The sequence below is a fragment of the Protomyctophum bolini genome (genome assembly GCF_963924005.1).
Source record: "Protomyctophum bolini genome assembly, chromosome: 2".
In the NCBI taxonomy this organism is placed as follows: Eukaryota; Metazoa; Chordata; class Actinopteri; order Myctophiformes; family Myctophidae; genus Protomyctophum; species Protomyctophum bolini.
This window is the reverse complement of record NC_137863.1, coordinates 26,114,222-26,135,997: the sequence shown is the minus strand read 5'-3', so window position 1 is coordinate 26,135,997 and position 21,776 is coordinate 26,114,222. Positions and strand designations below refer to the sequence as shown.

General features: G+C 43.2%; 3 protein-coding genes across 3 annotated transcripts; 1 reads left to right on the top strand and 2 right to left on the bottom strand.

The window, feature by feature from the left end:
- Positions 1-834: 834 nt before the first annotated feature.
- tgm8 (transglutaminase 8) lies at positions 835-21,515 on the bottom strand. Its single transcript, XM_080775048.1, is given in 16 exon segments — positions 835-1,721; positions 1,968-2,101; positions 2,825-2,988; positions 4,380-4,554; positions 4,858-5,036; positions 6,306-6,432; positions 10,547-10,662; positions 10,895-11,004; positions 15,192-15,327; positions 15,914-15,956; positions 15,959-16,081; positions 16,621-16,749; positions 17,000-17,118; positions 17,978-18,247; positions 19,742-19,921; positions 21,459-21,515. Coding segments are annotated over 16 exon segments (2,196 nt in total). The 5' UTR covers positions 21,475-21,515; the 3' UTR covers positions 835-1,546.
- LOC308325803 (N-alpha-acetyltransferase 35, NatC auxiliary subunit-like) lies at positions 6,965-9,133 on the bottom strand (the record flags this gene model as incomplete). The annotated part of the gene is made up of 1 exon (XM_080778498.1): positions 6,965-9,133. One exon carries the CDS (start codon positions 9,131-9,133, stop codon positions 6,965-6,967), a length of 2,169 nt encoding a protein of 722 aa, XP_080634624.1.
- LOC308325793 (nicotinamide/nicotinic acid mononucleotide adenylyltransferase 1-like) lies at positions 13,352-14,122 on the top strand (the record flags this gene model as incomplete). Its single annotated transcript, XM_080778488.1, has 1 exon — positions 13,352-14,122. One exon carries the CDS (start codon positions 13,352-13,354, stop codon positions 14,120-14,122), a length of 771 nt encoding a protein of 256 aa, XP_080634614.1.
- Positions 21,516-21,776: the final 261 nt, after the last annotated feature.

Sequence of the window (21,776 nt, the reverse complement as noted above, 5' to 3'; positions counted from 1 at the left end):
AGACTAAATAGGAGTAGGACCAAGACTAAATGGTGTGTTATTCAAAAGACTAAGACCAAATAAATAAAAACACTGCCATTTAAGTTATACGGTAGGCTATTTATCTGTTAACTATCTGCACGTCCTGTAATTATTATTATTATGAAACTCTAATTTTGAAGGCCAAATTAATCAATTTCCTGTGGTTCAAGTGTAGCAGGGTGTAGCTGACAGCTATAATAGTAGTGACAGACTGCACACTGCAGGCAGGGTGTTGGTGTTCTATTTCGCTTTTGCTTCATGACTGAGCAGAGCAGTTGGGTTTCTATTTTTGAAAAAGGCAGAGAGCAAAGATTCTTGATGAAGTTTTCCCCTATTTACTTGAATCATTATTTTTATTTTATTTTACACATTATAAAAAAAGTGTGATTCTAGACTCTCCTGCCTACAGTCTAGCATCAGGATGAGCTATTCCAGTCTGCAGTGTTGTTAGCTAACTGCACCGCAGTGTGTGTCTGTGGTGCGCCTCTTTCCCCTCATAATAGTTTGCTCGCCACTCCACCAGCTCTACTCTGGGTGACACTGTGTAGTGGTATAGTGGGCAGTGGGACTGGTACACTGGCCGGCCAGCCAGCCCTGAAGTGAGCTACGCCTCATCCTTCTCCTCTGACCTCGATCTGTGACCCAGCGTGGGAGGCCCCCAAAGAAGTTAAAAGACAAAAGCCATAAATGAATGAAGCCTTTATATAAGTGTCTAGAAATCAAGAAATGTTATGATTGACACAAGAGAGTACGAATTTGACCCAATCTTTAATGAAACCCAAACGCTACATCTGAACATAGACTGTGCATCTGAAGCATCAGAGACCACTGTAGGCTGTAGCAGTACGTGTAGCTAAAGCTGTACAAGATGGCAGTATAACACCACCTGCTGGTTGAACTCTAACTTGGAGTACTGGCTCAATAATGCTGGACAATGGACATACACAAAGCTAGGAAATGATGGGGTTTTAAGAAGCTTGTAATAATAATCAACCTACCGGTATATTATTATGACACACCATTGCAGTTCTCAGGGTGGTGAATACTGTATATATATGCTATATTTGACATCACACATCTTATTTTGTCTTATTTTGTGATGTGATGGGTTATTTTTGAGGGGCGCTAGCCCATCCTATGCCCAGCTTTGTGTGTCTGTGTATAATAGTGATGATTTGATTGGCTGAGCACAGAATGTGATATATGATGATGTATGTCTGTCTGTCAGTATATAGAAATGTCCACTGAAAGCTTGTAAGCAAATGTCCACCGAAAGCTTGTAAGCATTTTGTGATCAAGTTAATGAAGTGAATCAGGCGATTAGTTTGGATATGCAAAAAACCCCCCAAAAAAACCATTCCTTCATTTTAGTAATTTAGACCATACTAATCAATCATGTATATTATAACAATACGAATGTTCTTAGATTGGTGTCCCAGAGATAGAATTCTATGCAGATCACAAAGGTACATCGTCAGGGGTGAGTGGTAGAATGTGGAGATTGTGGACACCTGGACAGGGCAGATCACATCCCCCAGCCTGCCCAAGGTGTGGCTGGTAGAATGTTGATGGTGCAGCTTGCCTTGATGTCTCTGAAGCTGGAACAGTCAAAGTCCACCAGCAGAGTCTTCACTCCTGACTTGTAGGGAAGGATGAAGAACTTAAAGTGCACCTGGCGATCTGGACCCAGCTCTGCTAATCTGAACATATACACAACAACACAATACATTCTCATAAACATGCTGTATGCCGATGCGCACACATGCGCGCATACATTGTGTACACACACACACACACACACACACACACACACACACACACACACACACACACACACACACACACACACACACACACACACACACACACACACACACACACACACACACACACACACACACACACACAGGATTGGTTATCACATGCACACTTGCACATACACTGACCTGGCCTGAATGGCATATTTGACCAGTCCACTGCCAGTGATAGTCAGAGTGCAGTTCCTCAGCACCTCATCAATTGGGTTTTTGAACACAATCTCCACAGGTAGCTCTCTGCGCTGCTGGCCCTGCTCTGGAACCTACACACAAACCATTAGGTCAGAAATCAAACCAAGGGGGCCGCCAAATCCTTGTGTGATCATTTCGTTCCTTTTCATTAACCAACCATAGCATCCCTATACCGAGGAGACCTTAAGACAAAAACCACACCTGTGTGAACTGTGAAGTGAGGGGCGCTATATACATCTCAGACAAAACAAACATCGACAAAACACTCTGTTCATGTCAATGGCGTTTTTAATGTTTGTTTATAAGGAAAAACAAACATTAAACCTGTATATAGGATAAAAAATAACAAGCTGACAAGCGAGCTATTTTCAGCCAAGAGGAGACCAAGTTCAGAGTGAAAGTATTGGCCATAATAATTGGTTTAATGTCTGAAAATGAACATGAATCCAATATATTGCGGATTGTGTGTGTGTGTGTGTGTGTGTGTGTGTGTGTGTGTGTGTGTGTGTGTGTGTGTGTGTGTGTGTGTGCGTGTGAATGTGCGTGCGTCCGTGCATGTGTGCCTGCAGGTTCTGAGTCACTGAGCATTACATGTCCTGAATGCATATACACTACTAACTACTACACCCAGCTAGCTACAAACATGCAGCAACAATGAGCTTGTAGAGCCACTATATTATATATTTTTGGATATTTTCTGTCAATTTCTGAAATGTGAAAATGTAAAACCTTGAGTATACACCACCACTGATTAGTGGCAGTTTTAGTAGTAACTAATGTAATAGGCTACTAACAGTGATAGACATGGGAGGGCTTTCCAGTGTGATGTCCACCTCCGTCAGGTAGATGGCATCTGGCTGTTCTTTGTCCGTGGCAATGACGGACACCTTCACACTGTCACAGTTCAGCATGTGGCTCCTGTACGCCAAGGCTGGAACCAGGATGGGCACGGACATGTCTGCAGACAGACAGACAGACAGACAGACAGACAGACAGACAGACAGACAGACAGACAGACAGACAGACAGACAGACAGACAGACAGACAGACAGACAGACAGACAGACAGACAGACAGACAGACAGACAGACAGACAGACTTCAATTCAATTCAATTCAATTCAATTCAATTCAATTCAATTCAATTCAATTCAATTCAATTCAATTCAATTCAATTCAATTCAATTCAATTCAATTCACAATAAATAAAATAGATAGTGCAGGCCATAATGCAGCAGTTTGAAAGAACTGTCAGTTAACACTTTCATTTTCATTTCATTTCGCACATACAGTAGTGTATGACAATACACTCCAATTATTGATAACCAAACTGTCTTACAGTTAATTTCCAATCCATTTCCCTGAGGTTAGTGCATTAATATAAAGTGCAGTGCAAGTGCGATGGATAGTAATACAAGCAGGCAGGCAGAGAGAGAGAGAGAGAGAGAGAGAGAGAGAGAGAGAGAGACACACACACACACACACACACACACACACACACACACACACACACACACACACACACACACACACACACACACACACACACACACACACACACACACACACACACACACACACACACGTTCTTTTTTGCTGAATGGAGCAGCACAGTGTGTCAGAAAAACGTTTGCTAATGCACAATAATTGCAGGGCTGCCAACTCCCACTGAGAAATTAACAGACACACCTGAATGAGTACAATCACACACTCTCACTCAAGACCACATATGATCTGTCACAACAACTGTCAAATTATATGCTATATAAAAAAAGAACCGGTCGAAGAGGCTTATTGAGGGTTTGGAGTCCATATCCCCTTTTCACAATGTGCTAGATTGATTACTGAGTTGGAGTGCAACACCTGTACCTACTATCAGTTCCCAGTACTTATAAGCGCACAACTTGCCACACCCAAGCTGTGCTACTCATACGCAGAGTTGGCAGTCGGACCCATGGCCTTGTGGTCGAAAGGTGAGTGCTATACCAAATGTATTAATAAAGTGGCAAAGCAAACAAGGTTTCGGCCTCTGCGATTTATTTCCAAGTACAGTACAGTACAGTACAGTACAGTACAGTACAGTACAGTACAGTACAGTACAGTACAGTACAGTACAGTACAGTAACCATACCAATAAATAGTTGTTTATTTGGAGTTGTGGTCGCTTGTGTAGCCTCACTAGCCTGTCCAATGACATTTTATGAACCCAAACTACCCACGCTGCATGCAGCAGCAGCCTCAGTCAAGAAACGAAAGTGGTTGGAAGAAGCGATTTCAAATCACCAATGATTTCATTAATGTGTCTCAGCTGTTTGTTAGTGAATTGACCGTATTAAGACAGACTAGTTTACCTTGTCTAGGCAGTAGAGTGACATCATTCAGCTGGGAGTAGACGTTAGCAGAAGGTACACCGGTGTACCTCATGACCTGGGTGCTGATGTTAATAGAGAAATGCCTGGCTGCCTGGTCCTTACTGCTCATCTGCAGCTTCAAACTGATGTCCTGACCGTTGATGGGCTTGGACACCTAGAATAATGCATAACCAATGTTATAAGACATAGTCAGATTTTATTTTCCTTTGTAAGGATGAATAGTACCAACACTATAGAATACTCTTACAGTACAGGTAAAAGGCCTGTATTCAAAATGTTACTTGCGTTAAAGAACAGTAAGTATTGGCATAAAAATATATTGAGTAAAAGTACTCATGGCCCATTTCACAATGTTTCCCCCCCCCCCCCCCCAAATATAACTGAACAGATCTACAAGCTCACACATTACAAGTTGTGAGCTTCTACATCCATCATACATAAGAAGCCTGCCCTATACCTCCTCGATGTTCATTGAAATCTTCTTGGGAGCATTTGTTCCATTTGGCTCATCCGCTCCATTTGGTTCATTCGTTCCAGGCTGATCTCCGGGTTCCACTTTTGGTTTTCTGGGGTGTCCTTCTATGGAGTAATCTCTGGTGAGGGCGTGTTTAAAGACACTTCTCTCACTGTCGGTACCTGTTATGAGCAGAGGTTACACAGGTGTCATTTCAGAAAAGAAAACAGGGGGTATATATGCACAGATAGAAATGTACATGTGTTTTGTAGCTGTTGCAGTTTTTGTTTTGCAGCTGCAAAAGTTGGATGATATATCTTTGTATCTTCATGCCACTTGCTTTAATTGAAAATGAATGGTAGCCTGTAACTTTGTAAGTTACTCTCTCACTAAAAAATAGTTGATCTAAAAGCTCACAACAACGTGTCACATTTAGACACATTGTGAGTTTGTAGATCCACTATTTTGTTTGGGGAGGTTGAAATGTTTGTTTTCCTATACTTGCCTCAGTTGCCTGGATGAAAGCAAAATAAAACCTCACGGCTGAACGTTTGATATGACCATGTCCTATATGCGATTTGTGAAACAGTATGAAAAGGAGCCTCCAACACTAGCACTGATTCCCACAAAATCATGATGTTTTAGTAATATTGTTCCTGCTGTTCTACATACTGCCAACCGGGTGAAGAAGTCACAGATTGAGTTTTAACCTTTGCTTCTATGAAATATCCGAGACTATTAACTTGAATCCATGTTAATGACATGGAAATTGTTAATACATGCATGGTTGCAGACAAGAAAGCATATAATCTATACAAGCATGAATTGATCTGAAATCATATTAATCTGCAAGAAATGTTCAGAGTTGGGGAGAATGTTCATAAAATAAATTTGAGGGTAAAAAAGTGAACACTAGGGGGTGGCATTTACCATCCCCTGAGACCCCAAATGATCTGGTTAGGAGAGGGCAGAGTTATTATAGTAATAAAGCTGCACTTTGTACATTTCGTCCAATCTGTATGGTTGGTAGGGTATGTTAATACAATAACTTACCGATATACAATTGGGGTGGTTGCATTCGGTCTCCCTGCTCTTCTATTGAGACATTTAGATCTTGTGTCTAGTAGAAAACTGGCCTTTAATTGACACAAACCTGTTTCTGGTTTGACAAGAATTTTGACCTGAAGGTCGATATTCAATTCATCCCTAAGCAAGCAGGGAGGCTCTATTAGCTCAATGGTACAATGTTCATCACTTGGTAGAAGAGGAAAGTTACATAGTGCAGCTTTAACTACTGCTATTCTTTGACTAGTAAACTAGAAAATATTACAATAAAAATATACACATGTGTGTGTGTGTGTGTGTGTGTGTGTGTGTGTGTGTGTGTGTGTGTGTGTGTGTGTGTGTGTGTGTGTGTGTGTGTGTGTGTGTGAATGCATATATATATTCACCCTCTCTCTGTTTGTAGCTGTCTGTGATATTCTGCCTCTTGTTGGAGCCCACAGACTTGGTGGAGATGTTTTGACCAACTCTCAAAGTGTCAGAAAATATGTTCTTCTTTGAACCATCGGCCATAACCTAGCAGTATACAAAAACACATACAGTAATTGTAATAATAATACTAATGATAATATAAACACTTGAACCCTAGCAAACAAATCCGTAGGTTCAGTAGGTTAGTAGGTTCACACAGGCCCGGCGCCACGGGGGTGCCCAGCACCCTCCGTTCCAAATTCTGCACCCTCACTTTTATGTACATACAGCATAGTTTTACTATATAAAAATTAGATGTGTACCCTCGCCATTTTCAAATGCCCCCTCAGTCATTTCATCCTGGACACCGTATTTGGGTACGGTATTTGTCTTTGAAATGTAATGGAGTGAATCACATCCAGTGTGAAGTGAGCGGTGCCTTTGATGCAGAGGTTAATATTAATAATATAGACAAGGAACCATAGTCCATAGTAAACATTCTGAAATAGACCAATAGACCATGCAATGCAGTCAAGTGTTGGAGCTGCTAGCACTGCTCAAAAAGTAAATGTAATTTGTTGCTGTCCACCACTGGGTTACATCCTGAGTGTTCATTTGCCAGTAGTCTGCTTCTGAATCATGTAATTGTGACCACAGGGAAGTATTTGTGAGTGGAGAAGTCAAACTGTGGGAGCACCATGGGCTCTTTCTTGTGTCCTCCGGCCAGCAGCTTCGTCACCACAATGTTGGGCTTGGCCACCTTCAGGACACGGCTCACCTCGGCGTCTGGACCGGCCACGTTCTCGAGGACCAGCTTAGCCTGCTGAAAGTGCTTGCTGGCTGCGAGGTACAAGTCAGCCGAACCTGGCAGAGGGTCGCACTTCTTCAGGTCAGACATCTCCTTGAACTGGCCGTAGCGTACGGGCAGGGGAGTGACCACGCTGTTGAAGGGGGCGAAGCGATGCTCATAGCAAATCTGCTCACTGTCCAGCTCAAACTGCGGCTTATGCACCTTCCCGTCCAAGTCCAACGCCACCATGGTCTTGTACATGCCAGCACACATGTTCTGGTATGCTTGACACATGGTGATCTCCTTACTGAGCGGGCACACCTCCTTCTTCTTGGTTTTCTTGCTGCTGCTGCTGCATCCTTTCTGCTGCTCCTCCGCAATCTTCTCTGTGGTGGACATCAGCCAGCCGTAGAGGAACTCAGACAGGTACCAGTAGATGTAGTGGTACTCGTGCACGCGGTAAAGCTCCAGCTCAAAGCCGCTCAGCAGGTACTGGATCATGATTCTCAGGTTGTGGTAGAGGGTCCAGCTGCTCAGACAGGCCAGGTGTTGCCTCTGAGGCTCCAGCTTGGTCAGCAGGCCGTGTAACGCAGTGTCCACATTCTCTGCCTCGGCCTGCAGTGCGGCAAACTCTTCCAGGATGAGTCCTAGTTTGTCTCTCTGCCTAGCTCGGTTGTGGCCGTGGATCTGTATGAGGCTACAGAACGGCACGGAGCAGTGTGTGATGAATGAGTCTATGTAGCCCTTGGCCTGGTGGTTGTTGAAGAGACAGCACTTGGAGGAGAGGACAGGCGGGCTGACAAAGTATCTGAGAGCATCCTTGATCATATTCGGCATCAGGTGAGTACCAAACACTTTCCTATTATCTGCCAGGAACGTTGTCTGAAGCAGAGATCGGGAGAGCACACAGGGAGATTGCGCACTGAACTCACAGAAGAAGTCTAGTATGCCGTGCAGGCTGGTGGCATTGATGACGTCACAGACGCTCTTGATACGTTCTATGAGCTTGGTGAAGTAGGCCACCATTTCCTCTCTCTTGATGATCTTGATGTAGCGTGGGGAGGTGGGGGGCAGCAGTCTCTCATTGACCAGCGGCTCAAAGCCCATCATGATGGGTTGATCTTCTCCTTTAGTATCATTCTGTGATTGGACACCATGTTGGATGCTAGAGTGGATGGCTGGTAGGAGCTCAGCCGCTTGAGCCATCAGATTCTGGGCCTCGGCCATCGAGCTGCTACTGGCCTCTTTCCTTGAAAAGGCGATAAGTGTGGTCAATAACAGGCGCGTGAACTTGATTCTGTTGAAAAGTGCCAAATACTGCTGGTGCTCCAGCTTGACCTCGGTGTCTCGTTGCTGTCGACAGCGTGTGCTCTTAACCCGCCTCTGGAACTCATCCTCTGCGTCTTTCAGCATGCCTGTAACCCGCAGGTCCGCAACATTATCGCCCATCTTGAAGCCATAGGTCACGGCCTGGAAGTCTTCCTCTTCAAACACAGCAGCCTTCATGACTTTCCCTTGAACGATGCTGCAGACTTTGAGGATTCCCAGGGTGAAGGCTTTGAGAGCTGGGTCCTCTATTAAGTCTGGTTTGTGCACGTACATGCAGGTAAATATGGTCTGGGCCAGAGAGTGGCCCTCCAGCCACATGATCAAGCAACAGAAACATGTGTCCATGATGCCGATCAGTTGAGGCGGGCCCAGGTCCCTTACCCTGATGGCACCGGCCTTGACAGCCTGTTCAAAGCTCAGAACTACCTTCTGATTGACCTGGTTCCCGATCATTCCGGCATCCATCTTTGGATTCATCATCTCGATGGCCGACATAGCCTCGAACAGGCCAAACAATTTGTCATGGAGCAACTCGCCAAGGTTCAGTTCCTTACATGCCCCCTTGAAAACACAAGTGACATCAACCCACTTGACGTTATTCTTCGTCTTCTCGGGGACAAGGCCCAGTCCCAGGCCAGCATCAATGTCATCATTATCATCATCCTCAACCGACGACCTCATCACCATAATAGCTAACAGTGTGCTAATCGTTTAGACATTCAGCTTAAAGCCCTTCTCGAAAGGACTGATTACAGAGCTTAACCTACTGTTCCAAGAGGGCTGTCTCGTTCCTATTATACAGTTCTCGCAGTGATGTAGATTAATCTTGAGTTCATTTGGAGAATGTACAATTGTCCATATTTGGGCACTTGCAGTTAAAGACATCCATATTTGGTTTGTCAAGCTCAAAACCCGTCGCAATGTAACGTTTTATGAACTTGAATATTGGCTATTTTAGCTATTTGTCATAGAACATAATAAGTATTTGGCCACAAACCCCATCTGGAAATATCTTGTGTCAGGGACCCCATACAAAATCTGTGTTGTTACAAAGTTTATAACCTTTTCTAGATTTTTGGGAAATAGCAGGTCTATAAGCTCCCACGGAGCTTGTTGATTTGGATGCTGTGTTAGCATGGGGACCCTCTGGAGCCCCCTCAAGGCTCTACTTTGAGAAGCACTGATATAACTACTTCCCTGAACACAGTTCCTTTCAATTTACAATTTAGGCAATATAGGCATTTAGCAGCTGCTCTTAATCCAGAATGATTTACAGCAAGCGAGGACAGCACTAGTTAATACATCAAATGCATAGAAATAGTTATCTGGGATCATAAGTAGACCAAGAACCTATCACCATGACAGTAGAAAATCAATAATCTGTACATTTAATGTAATGTACCTGGCATCTGTCTACATCAGTGGTCCTTGAGGGAGTTCCAGGGGGTCCCCAGCTACATGCTAGTTTGGAACCACTCTCAGTTAAATTAACATTGATTTTACAATATAAATTGGGGTCTCAGAGATAGAAATGCCATTAAATGGGGATCTGTAGACTAATGCATGTCAAACTGGGGTCCTTGAAATTAAACAGGTTGAGAATCACTGCTAGATCCGTTCTCTTATGGGGGGGTCCCTGCAGGCATATCTCCTCACATGGGAGTCTGTGGGCAAATTAGTGTCAATTTGGGGGGTCCTTGACATGAAAAAGTGTGGGAACCACTGGTCTACATAACATGCTATGCTATCTAAATTACACTTTAAGCCTTTGCAAGTGCTCCAGGCTAAGGTGGAGTCTGAAGAGATGAGTGAGCCGAAGATTGGGAGTGAGTCTGCAGTTCTAGGGAGTTAATTCCGTATTTTGGGAGCAGCGGGCGGCAGTGGCGCAGGCGGTGTAGGGTATAGGTATAGTCTTGGAACCCGAAGGTTCCAGGTTTCGATTCCCGGCTCCTCCTGGCTAGCAGGTTGGTGCCTTGCATGGTTTCCTCTGCCATCAGTGTGTGAATGAATGGGTGAATGTGAATAAGTGAATTAAATTTGTAAAGTGCTTAGGAGAAAAGCACTGGCCTATATAAATGTAGTCCAGGACCATTTACTAACCAGCCAGTCAATGCAGTCAGCGTTAACCTCAGCAAAGACAAACGGAATATCGTATTTCTGGTCGGTGTGTCCTGCACGGATCGCTGCGACGGGAGCCGGACCACAGCGGAACACACCTGCAGGAGAGAACAAACTCATTAATAGTCCAATGTTCCTTATGGGTCCTCTTGGTTCCATTTGTGCACTCTCTGTAAATCACATTTGCAGTGTGTGTGGGAGTCCCAGAGATAAAGCATGGTATCAAGAAAAGAAAAGAAAAGAAAAAAGGAATGGAAAAACCATGGCCCCTTCTTGCATTGGATTAGAAGGACATTCAATGCATTGCTTAATGCTTTCAGAGACAAGTACCTTTGCTCCTCTCCTGTGGGGTTGGGTCCAGAACTTGCCAGCCATCATAGCTTCCATCTTCCTTCAGGTCTCGCCGTTTCATCCAGGCCTCCACCCACACATGGAAATTCCTGCATGGCACAATAAACAACAATACGTTTAAAAGGTTTGTGCTCTAAACTCGAGACTTACCAAAGTTAAAGCCATGGGTGGCAAGAGGCCGGCATTAAAGTCCACAAATAACGCACTGACAGAAGGACGTTTCAGTCAGACCACCAGTAAGACGCGCAAACGCGGGAAGCGAACGCAGCTCGTACATATTCGGGTTTTTTTAAGATTTTTTTTTAAGTTTTTTTTTTTTTAAGTTAAGTTTTTTTTAATTTAAGTTTTTAACTTAGCCATAACCATATAAAGAGTCCCCAAAGCAGCTATACGTCCAAATATGGAGTGTGTTGCATCAATCACAAACAAATCACTCAGCTCCATATATGGGCACAAAGGTGGGACACACAGACACACACACAGACAGACATGATCTGCTAGGTCTCATAGTAAGTGCTCACTGCCTTCGCAATTATCATACCTTTTATAGCAACCACACTTTTGAAATGTCCCACTTCCACTTTGTAATTCAAAGACATCACACTCGGTGCCTCTATTATGATGATGATGTATGATGAAGAAGATGTATTGACCCACATGATGTCACAGGGGGCGGAAAGGAATAGATGTCACGTGATGTTGGAGCGGTTAGCACCGCTCAAAAAGGAAATATGTTTCCATCCAAAGAGCAGGACACGTCCTTCTGTCAGTGTGCATGTTATTTTGACCCATATTAACGAGTAACGACACATGGCTTCCATGACCAGTCTATGCACATTTTGTGCAAAGTTTTAGCCCACGACCTCCATCAACCTGTTGTATAACCATAAACAAATCCACATCGCTATGACTCAGACATAATAACCACAATAAACAGGCCCGACTATGACTCAGACATAACCACAAACAAACCTGATACACCCATATATATATTATGGAGATCCGGTTGTCCATTGCCACATCAGACCGCTATGCCCATATATGTTCATCTGTATATATGGGACCGACCAAGTTAAAACTTTCTACATATATTATACACTTGTGGGAGTGTGGTGCCCACCGTTGAGACGTTTGGATAGGCGGGTTGTCCAGAACCGCAGATCCGACTGATATGGGCACAAACCAATATATGAGCATATATACTGATTGATGTCAATCATGACGGGAACAATGACTGACAGATATAGATCTCCATATATTTGCACAAATGGGGCACAGACAAACTGTACAATGGGTACTCTGACAAAGCCCCCGTCACTATGACTCCGAGAAATCGGTCTGATCGGCGGTGCAACGTAGGTGCTCTGGTGCAATAGGTATAGTTTCTAACGGGAAACGGATGGTTGATATGATAAATTTATACAGCAGTGGTTGATGGGGTATAATAGGTGGTTGCTATGGGTAAAAAAGGGTAAACAGTGTGGTATATATATGGATAATAGGTGGTTGCTAAGGGTAACATGTTTGGTATAATAGGCGGTTGCTAAGGGTAGAACAGGTCGGCATTAAAACATACTTTCCAGGGTAAATCAGTGAATATTTGAAGGCCAAATGTGGAGCATTGTGGAATATTTGGGCAAATGATATATTGATGATGTCAGTGAGGAACTCCATATATGCATGAGTGAAAGGACACAGAGACACATGTGTGTGTGTCTGTACTCTGTACATGACTCTTAAATGTTTGTTGACATTAGGTTGTCATGGTTAAAGATTCGCTACTCCACAAGAGGGTATACGCCGGTGCCTTAAAATTCTACACCATTTGGCAACCTTTCTTGACATACATTGAGAGGATGAACGCGGCTGACATAAACAATCCTTAACTTGTTACACTGACCCTACTACTGTAATTGTTTTATTTTATTTTATTATTATTATTTTATATATATATATGTATATATATACATTTTTTTAAAAATTATTATTAATTCTTTGGATACTTCTATTATTCTATTATGTCTATGTATATTTGTATGTGCCTTTTATTTCATATGGTGCAAGATACCGGGGTTGTGGCTCTTTCGGAGCGTGAACTCTGGGGGGAGGGGAGGGGGGAAAAAAGGTGGAAAGGAGGAAAAATTAATAAAAAAAACTTTGATCAGGTTGTCATGGTTACCCCATATTCTGATCAGAGTGCTTGAATGCCAGTATCATGTCATGGAAGTCCATATTTGGACAACTCCATGAACGAGACTGGTGTCAGAGTGATGACATGAGTGTCGAGGCAGATCAAAGGTAAAAGCGTAGCATGCTTTAAAGTTAGTCTGCCTTTCACACCGTTTAGAGACATTCCTCCAGGGGCATACACCAAGTACGTATGTATAAGTCACACAAGAAGAGGAGCCATTAGAGCAGAGAATCAGTCCAAAGACAATGGAGTCCCAGCATCCAACCAAAGTAGTGCTGCTGTCCTGTGGCTCTTTCAACCCCGTAACCAACATGCACCTGAGGATGTTCGAGCTTGCCAGAGACTATCTGGAAGACATGGGCCGATACAAGGTGGTGAAAGGCATCATCTCTCCAGTGGGTGACGGCTATAAGAAGAAGGGCCTGATAGAAGCCCGCCACCGTGTGCAGATGGCCCAACTGGCCATAGAAGACTCTGACTGGATCACAGTAGAACCCTGGGAGAGCGAACAGCCTAAGTGGACGGAGACGGTTAAAGTAGCGCGGCATCACTACGGAGAACAGGCAGGGCAGAACAAAGAGCTTCAAAGAAGGAGAAAGAGTGCAAAGAAGGAGCAAAGCCCTCAGTTGATGCTGCTGTGCGGGGCTGACGTCCTGGACTCCTTCCAGACTCCAAATCTCTGGAAGGAGGAGGACGTGGCTGAGATCCTAGGTCTCTATGGCATGGTCTGCATCAGCCGCCACGAGACAGATGCTGAGGAGGTCATCCACAAATCTGACGCTCTATGGAGGCATCGTAAGAACATCCACGTGGTCCGCCAATGGGTGACAAACGAGATCTCGGCCACTCGTTTGCGGCGAGCGTTGCGGCGGGGACAGAGTGTCAGGTACCTGACGCCAGACCCCGTGGTTCGCTACATCCAGGAGAACAACCTGTACACCGCCGAGAGCGAGCAGAAAAACGCTGATGTTGACCTGGAACCTCTGCAGAGAAACATGGACGTCTCCTCAAGCTGAAAAGGCGCAAGTCTCTGCATAAAGATGCATGTAGCAGAGAGTGACTCGCATCTGCCTGAAAGACCAAAGAAAAAGCCTAATATCCATAATGATGGATTCAAACCCCGGTACGGTGGTGGACGGACACTTTACACGTGGGCTACCTGACCACAGGGTAATCGTTATATAATTGCCATGGCTGATACCCTTTTTTGAGGGGTGCTAACCCTTCCTATGTCCAGCTTTGAGGGTTTGTGTAAACACAAACATTGTCCTAATACAAACATTGAATGCCATTGATAATGAATGGCCAGTTTTGAGTGTTTGTGTAAACACAAACATTGAAGACAAAAGTGAGGTCGCAAATTGGGATTTGCCGGAATGAGATGACGTATGATGATGTATGATGATAAGAGCGCCCCTCACTTCACACAGGTGCAATTTTGTAATCACTGCCACCTTTTGTCATTAATGATTACTTTTCAGGTAACTGCGCACAGACATGACAGTGGAGAGAAAGAAACTGTATATGAGAGACGGGACAATACAGTACTCTTTCCTTTCTTTTGTCTCAAGTTCAATTTCATACTCCATTGCATCACGCCACGCTGTTAACGCTCTGACACACTGAACGCGTGATCAACCAGTGTCCCGACTGCACGATCTTATCCAGAACGATTTACAATAAGCAAGGTAAGGACATACTGTAGTTATATCAAATGCAGAGAGACAGTGCATAGTGCCTCGATCAGTAAATTAGGATTCAGGTAATCCATGCAGAAACCTAGCATCAGACTAAACAATTTACTAAATAATAATATGCACATTGAAACTATATACCAGGTAAACAATGAACCTAGTGTCTGTCTAATAACATGAGATCTAAATTATGTTGTATCCTTGTGGTTAGAAAAAACAAGATATAGAAGAACAAAATTACCAGGGTAAACTATCTGCATGGTCGTCATAACTACTGTAGGTCAAGTGTGTTTGCTGTTTTCAGTGTGCCAGGGTGACAGCTAGGGCTTTTAGTTGGAGATAACCTTTTGTCTGCATGCGACACCGTTGTGCGATGAGAGTATGAACTCACCAAACACTGTCCTTGGAGTCCCTGGGTCGAACTCCGTAGCCTGCGTGGAACACGTCAATGGTCAGGCTGCCGTCTGTGTCGTGAGCTGACTGGAAGTTGGTCACCACACGACACGGAATTCCCAAGCACCTCATCACTGCGGAAAAACAAAAACGCAGACTTAAATAAGTAGAACAAGCACTGAGCCCTGTTGTCATGTCATTATGTCATATTACTGTCAAGAAAACAGCCTGGTCACATGGTTCATGTACTCGCGCGAGCCCATAGACTCCAATGCATTTCATAAACTTCCGGTTGTCCCTATGTGGAGCCTTCAATTAGGGACAAACCAATAGAAGTCTATGTAGATTGGACTGGCCCCATGAAGTGAAAGGGCCTGTATGTCATGTCATGTCATGTCATGTCATGTCATGTCATGTCATGTCATGTCATGTCATGTCATGTCATGTCATGTCATGTCATGTCATGTCATGTCTGGTAGGACACCAAGCCTATAAACCACTGTGAATTAAATCGGAAAATGTGAAGAAACTCTGTTATGCCCGTTATGTGTGTCCATTTGGACCCTCTGTGGTTCCCGGACCAGACGTTGAGAACCAATGTATTACAATGTATTTGTATTAAACATTGTGATGCATATACCTTCCAATGGAGTTGACATTTTGAATGACAACCAGAACTGTATAACACTAGAGCTCACATTAGCTTCATGGGTTCTTTACCTGTGCACATGACCCCGGCGAACACCCAGCACTGCCCGTACTTCACCGCGTGACAGTTATATTTGCGCCATTTCCGCAGGATTTCGACACTTCCGCTCCAATGAGTGGGCGAGACGCCACCGGAATAATCACTCCAAGAGCCGGCCAGCACTCCTCTGGAGAGTTGATCTGCACAAATAAAAGACTGGTACTTTCACTTATAACATACAAGTAGAAATACTCTGTTACGAGTAAAAATACTACATTCAAAATTGTACTTGGCTTCAAAATATACTTGCATTACAAAAAATGTAGCCTACTCATTTTGTAAAATGACCTAATTCAGAATAATATTATCGGATTGTAGTAATGCATTATGTATTCATCATTTTAAAGTAAAAGTTACCTGTAAACTGTACCCTAGGATATGTCACAACAAGGAAAACTGTGATTATTATTATTACGACAGATTGGAATTAACTTAAATGACATGTATCCACTTGAAAACCATGCATCACTATTCTGGTGGGAAGATTCACCAATTTTGGCCGATCTTTTTAGGTCTGTCGTATAAAGTATAGATGGTTTAAGAGGTTAATCTGAAGTGACATTGATAAACCCTAGAATGCCACGTAGAATGCCACGTCACCCCATGTCTGGGTTTCCGAGGCTACTGGTCTACAGGCTAGCAGGGGCTATAAGCCTTGCCTTGATGCGTTTTGCCTTACCATAGCACTGACCACTCTGCTGACATAGATGGGGTTACAGCGAGCGGAGAGGTCATCAGCGGGGTCTTTCTCAAACTTGGGGTTGACGTCCAACAACTTCAGACAAATGTCCACCATGTCTTCCTCAAACTGGACAGCGAGAGAGACAAAATATTGAGTTTAATAACAATGTTTTTTATTGGTCACATGAAATTCTGAAATAAATCTAGATTATGACCAGTGGAAATGAGCCTAATGTTGGGCTATTGGGATGTTGGGTGTTTTGTTTATCACTATCAGATCACTGTCTGTCTGTCTGTCTGTCTGTCTATCTGTCCGTCCGTCCGTCCGTCCGTCCGTCCGTCATCTATCCAACCCCGTCATCTAATGTAATGTTTACCTGTCCATAATCCCAGGCCAAAGCAGAAATGTATCTGTCTGTTCCTCTGTAGATGATTCCATTTTCGTTCATCACATATTCCTGTCTCTCGGCTTCCTCAGGAAGATACACTGAATCATCTACACACAACACAATAAACATCCAGTCAATCGACACAATTAAACCACACAAAACAAGAAAAGACGCGCACACACGCGCGCGCACACACGCACGCACGCACGCACGCACGCACGCACGCACGCACACACACACACACACACACACACACACACACACACACACACACACACACACACACACACACCTATTCATCTATCTATGTACACAAAACCATAGACATAAGGCTAGATGGCTCAAGGCGAAGTATCTGACGTAGTTCACCTGGTGGCCATCTTGCTGAGGGGCTACAGTACAGTATGTTCTATGGCAGCTCAAACAAAAATAGTCATAACTCGCTCAAATCTTGACAGATTTACAAACGGGTTGGTTTATTACAAACGTTATCAACGTGGCTATGATTCAGGACGCTTATCTGCTTAATGTTATTTTTTATATGAACGTTATATAAAAGCATATATGTATGCAGACGTCTCTGACGTTTATAACAAACGTTTGAAAATCGGTTGAAAATTTAGCAAGTTATGGACATTTTAAAAGTACATGCCCATAGACACAATGTTATGCTGCCCTCGGTAAGATGGCCGCCACGTAGCGACGTCGCTCTCCATTGGCCATTAGTGCAGGTGAGCCCTCTAGCCTTTCTTATATATATCTATGAACAAAACACCCTCATCGCACAGCTTCCCTTCCCCGAACACGAGCCAATGGTATTCGTATTGTCTGACAAATGCACCACGGTGAATTTGAACCCACAATCTCAGCAGTAGTGCACCCGAGTGCCCCTTCTTGATGTCCTTTAATGAGACAATTAATGGATCTTGTTAAAGTTCAAAGGTGTCTCCCTCCCTCCATTTGTACCTTTACACCAGGGGTTAAAGAGCACCACCAGCTTGCCCATGATGACTTCCCGTTCGGCTGCGAACTGGAATTTCTCGCTGGTTGCAGACAGGCAGTAGGACCCTACGGGAGCGTCAGCAGGGGGCGTCACATCCAAGACCACGCGGCATTGCTGAAGGGCAGAACCCTTGTTAAGCACCGCCTTCCATTTGGCCTTACTGGTGCAGAATCCCTCAAGGCCTCGGATACCAAACACAGCCCACGTGCCGAGCTCCTCTGAGCCCCTGGGAACTATACAATTTACAATACAAGTTTACAATTTACTAAAGGCTCTATGCATAGCAGCATATTGTAAATAAATTGGGCCTCTTCCTCACTTCCTTCGTAGGTGTTACCAATGATTCTAATGAAGGCTGTATTCCGTTCTGGTCAAACAGAGTCAGGGTGCTGATATTGTGCTGACTGGAAATACTTTGCTACACCAGTAGTAGCCTCGGAAACCCACCAGTAGTGAGACTCATTGTCCCTTGATTGGGTTAATTACGGTTGTGTAACGGGTCCATTTGGTTCGATTTCTAAACTCAGAGTTATGGGCTGTTAAGGGCTACACTAAATGGAATTATGGAACTGAGCCTTCATTGGTAATGGTATCATTGGTAACACTAACACCTGTGAAGAAAATATGGAAGAGGCCCAATTTCTTTCCAATATGGCTGCTGTGCATATTGAGGCTTTTACAGTAGCTATCCAGAGCAAGTATTAACTTAAGCAACACATGCTGTAGCCTACATCAAAGGCAGAGAGATAGTGTAGTCACTACAATATACACTGTAGTGTAAGATATAGGATCACAGGAAAACCAAGAACCTTGCAGCATCAGTCTAAACAACAATATACTCGTAAAACAAATGTATATCACATTGAAACCATAGGATAACAGGTCTAGATCTAAATAGCATGCTATCTTCTTTTGTCAAGCAAAAACAGGTTTATTGACCAAGGTATGTCTGCATGTAGCTCTGGTCCATAGCTCTAATGCGTTGCATTTAGATTGCATAAATGCAACACATTATAGAGCTATGGATCAGAGCTAGTCTGCATGGTGATCATAAATAGGTGGAGTGCTAAGGGCTGAGATGGAGTCTGAAAAGATGAAGATGGAGTCTGAAAAGATCCTGTGAGGAACCACAACCACACAAGGTCGAAAAACACACAAAAAAGGTCAAGCTTCAATGGCCTTTTTTTTGCGACCTTCATTGTAATATTTCTGACTCGTAAAACAGAGGCTGGTTGTGTCTCAGCCAATCACAGTCTAATCTCATCTGTGCACAACACCACTGTTTCCCAAATGTTGGGTGGGGTCCCATTTGTTACTGCATTGCCTATTTCTCACCTAAAATGTTTTATATTTTATACTATACTATATTTTATAATGTTTTTTGTAATGCACCGCCTGGCCATCATCTTGAACAGTAAAATAGAGTAATCTGATGTAATTGGTGGAATGTGCAATGTGGTTACCTGATGAAATATACAGACCTGATGATGTAGTAACACATTTGTTTAACATAATAGGAAGAGAGATTGGACGTTTAGGGACTTTTGACATGAAAATACGAATACCATAGAAAAGAAAAGTTAATTATATCTCTTATGACCACAGATAGCCTATGCTCTAAAACTGTGAAAACTTTTTCATTTCAAATTGTAATACCAATACCATATTATCCTTTGAAGAACCATGTCAAAGAAAAATAAAAGAGCAGATCTAAGTACATGCGGTACCTGTTTGAACAAAAAAGCGGAGCTGGTCGGCGTCAGGATTGTAAGGTCGCAGGAGGTCAACGGTCAAGACAAACGACTGCCCGCGCCGCACGATCAGCTGGTCATCTGTGATGTCACTGGTGTGGTGGGAGGAGTTATTGGTCTGACAGTGGAAGTCCACCTTATTGAACATTGAACGACCTATACAAGACAAGAGGTTCAAGAGTTATACCAGTGTGTTAATGAGCCAAGCTCACAATGCGTCACATCGACCTAGCCAAGCTCACAATGCGTCACATCGACCTAGCCAAGCTCACAATGCGTCACATCAACTAGCCAAGCTCACAATGCGTCACATCGACCTAGCCAAGCTCACAATGCGTCACATCAACTAGCCAAGCTCACAATGCGTCACATCGACCTAGCCAAGCTCACAATGCGTCACATCGGCTATTTACAAATGGCCAAAATACATGGCTAAATTGGTTCATGTATATTTTGTAATAATAATCTAAATCTACAAAGAAACTATAGTAACTAAAGTTTTTAATAAATAGTGCAGTGAAAGTACAATATTTGGATCTAAGATGTAGTGGAGTAGAAGTAAAAGTATTAGAAATTGGAAATACTCAAGTAAAGTACAAATACCTCACAATTGTACTTAAGTATATATGTTACTTTCCAGTTTCCACAGACAGACAGACAGACAGACAGACAGACACGCCATAAAAATAAACATTTACAGAGCGATACGCACTAGAAAATACGTTATAGTCTATTCTGCAAGGATTTTGACTTGCCCTTTGGACAAACAAGATTTAATACCCTATGACAAGTTACTTTGCAATCTGTATTGCCCTATAACAACGCTGCTTAACCATATAGATACCATATAGGTACTTACCTTTGCACATTGTTCTCGTATGTTTTTATGATTTGTTTCCTAATGTAATGTGCTTCACTGTCTGCCTGTTTTGTTTTTATGTTTTGTGTGGGGACTGCGGATCATAGCAGATGTAAACTAGCATCTTTTCTTAATCTGGTGTATTTACGTTGCATTCATAAATTATGTAATATGAATGCAAATAAACAAATAATTAAGTAAGGTATATCTATCCATCCAGCCATCCATCAATCCATTGGCATCAAAATATACTTAAAGTACCAAAAGTAAAAGTACTCATTGAATATCCTGTTTCACAAGTTCAAAATGTATTAAAACATCTTTTGAAAAATAATAGCTAATCTTCAAGCTCCACGGACTGTGTCCGTCTCTCTCACTGTTTCATCCTCCACCATCTAAAGCAGCAGATCTGAAATGCTGTAAAAATCAATCAAGTTATAACCTGTCCGTAATATCTTCTCATAACAAAGAGAGTTAATTGCAACGGCAACGCCTGGAATTCAAACCCAGGTCTCTCCTGCATGCGAGACCAAACATCTAGCGGGATACCTCTGTGCTTCAGACAGGGCTACTTGCCAACCAGTGGGTGTCCTACCCTACAACAGGGTCGTAGGGAGAAAGTAGCAAAAATAGCCGATCTACAAAACACAAAATGCATCTGAATCCTGAAAAGTAAGTTTTGGACATAAGAGGTTTTCACCCGACAGCAACGTTACACTGTATGAACTCTACACCATACAGATAACAAATAACGGTATATTAATTAAAAATAATTCTGGATTGCAACTTTAATCAAATGGCCAATTCAAAATAATAATGTGTTTGTTTACTTACTCAGATCCACAGCCATGTCCAAGTCACAGGGAGCAGCAGTGTGTGTATGTGTGCGTGTACAGTACGTGTGTGTGTCTGTGTCTGGTAGTATTGCTGTCATGCAGCAGTATAAATACCTGCCCAACCAGTCTCAGAATGTGATTCATGATAGAAATCTATGTTGCAGTGTTAAAAACCGGTCATCCTTTCTCTTTTCTCAGTGGACATAAATCTGTCACTCAGTCAGAGCGCCTTCAATGCAGGCACACAGGTTCTGGGGTGAAGATGTGACTTAACCCCATGAACCCATAGCTTTCCTACTCAGGCCAGCCCTGGCCT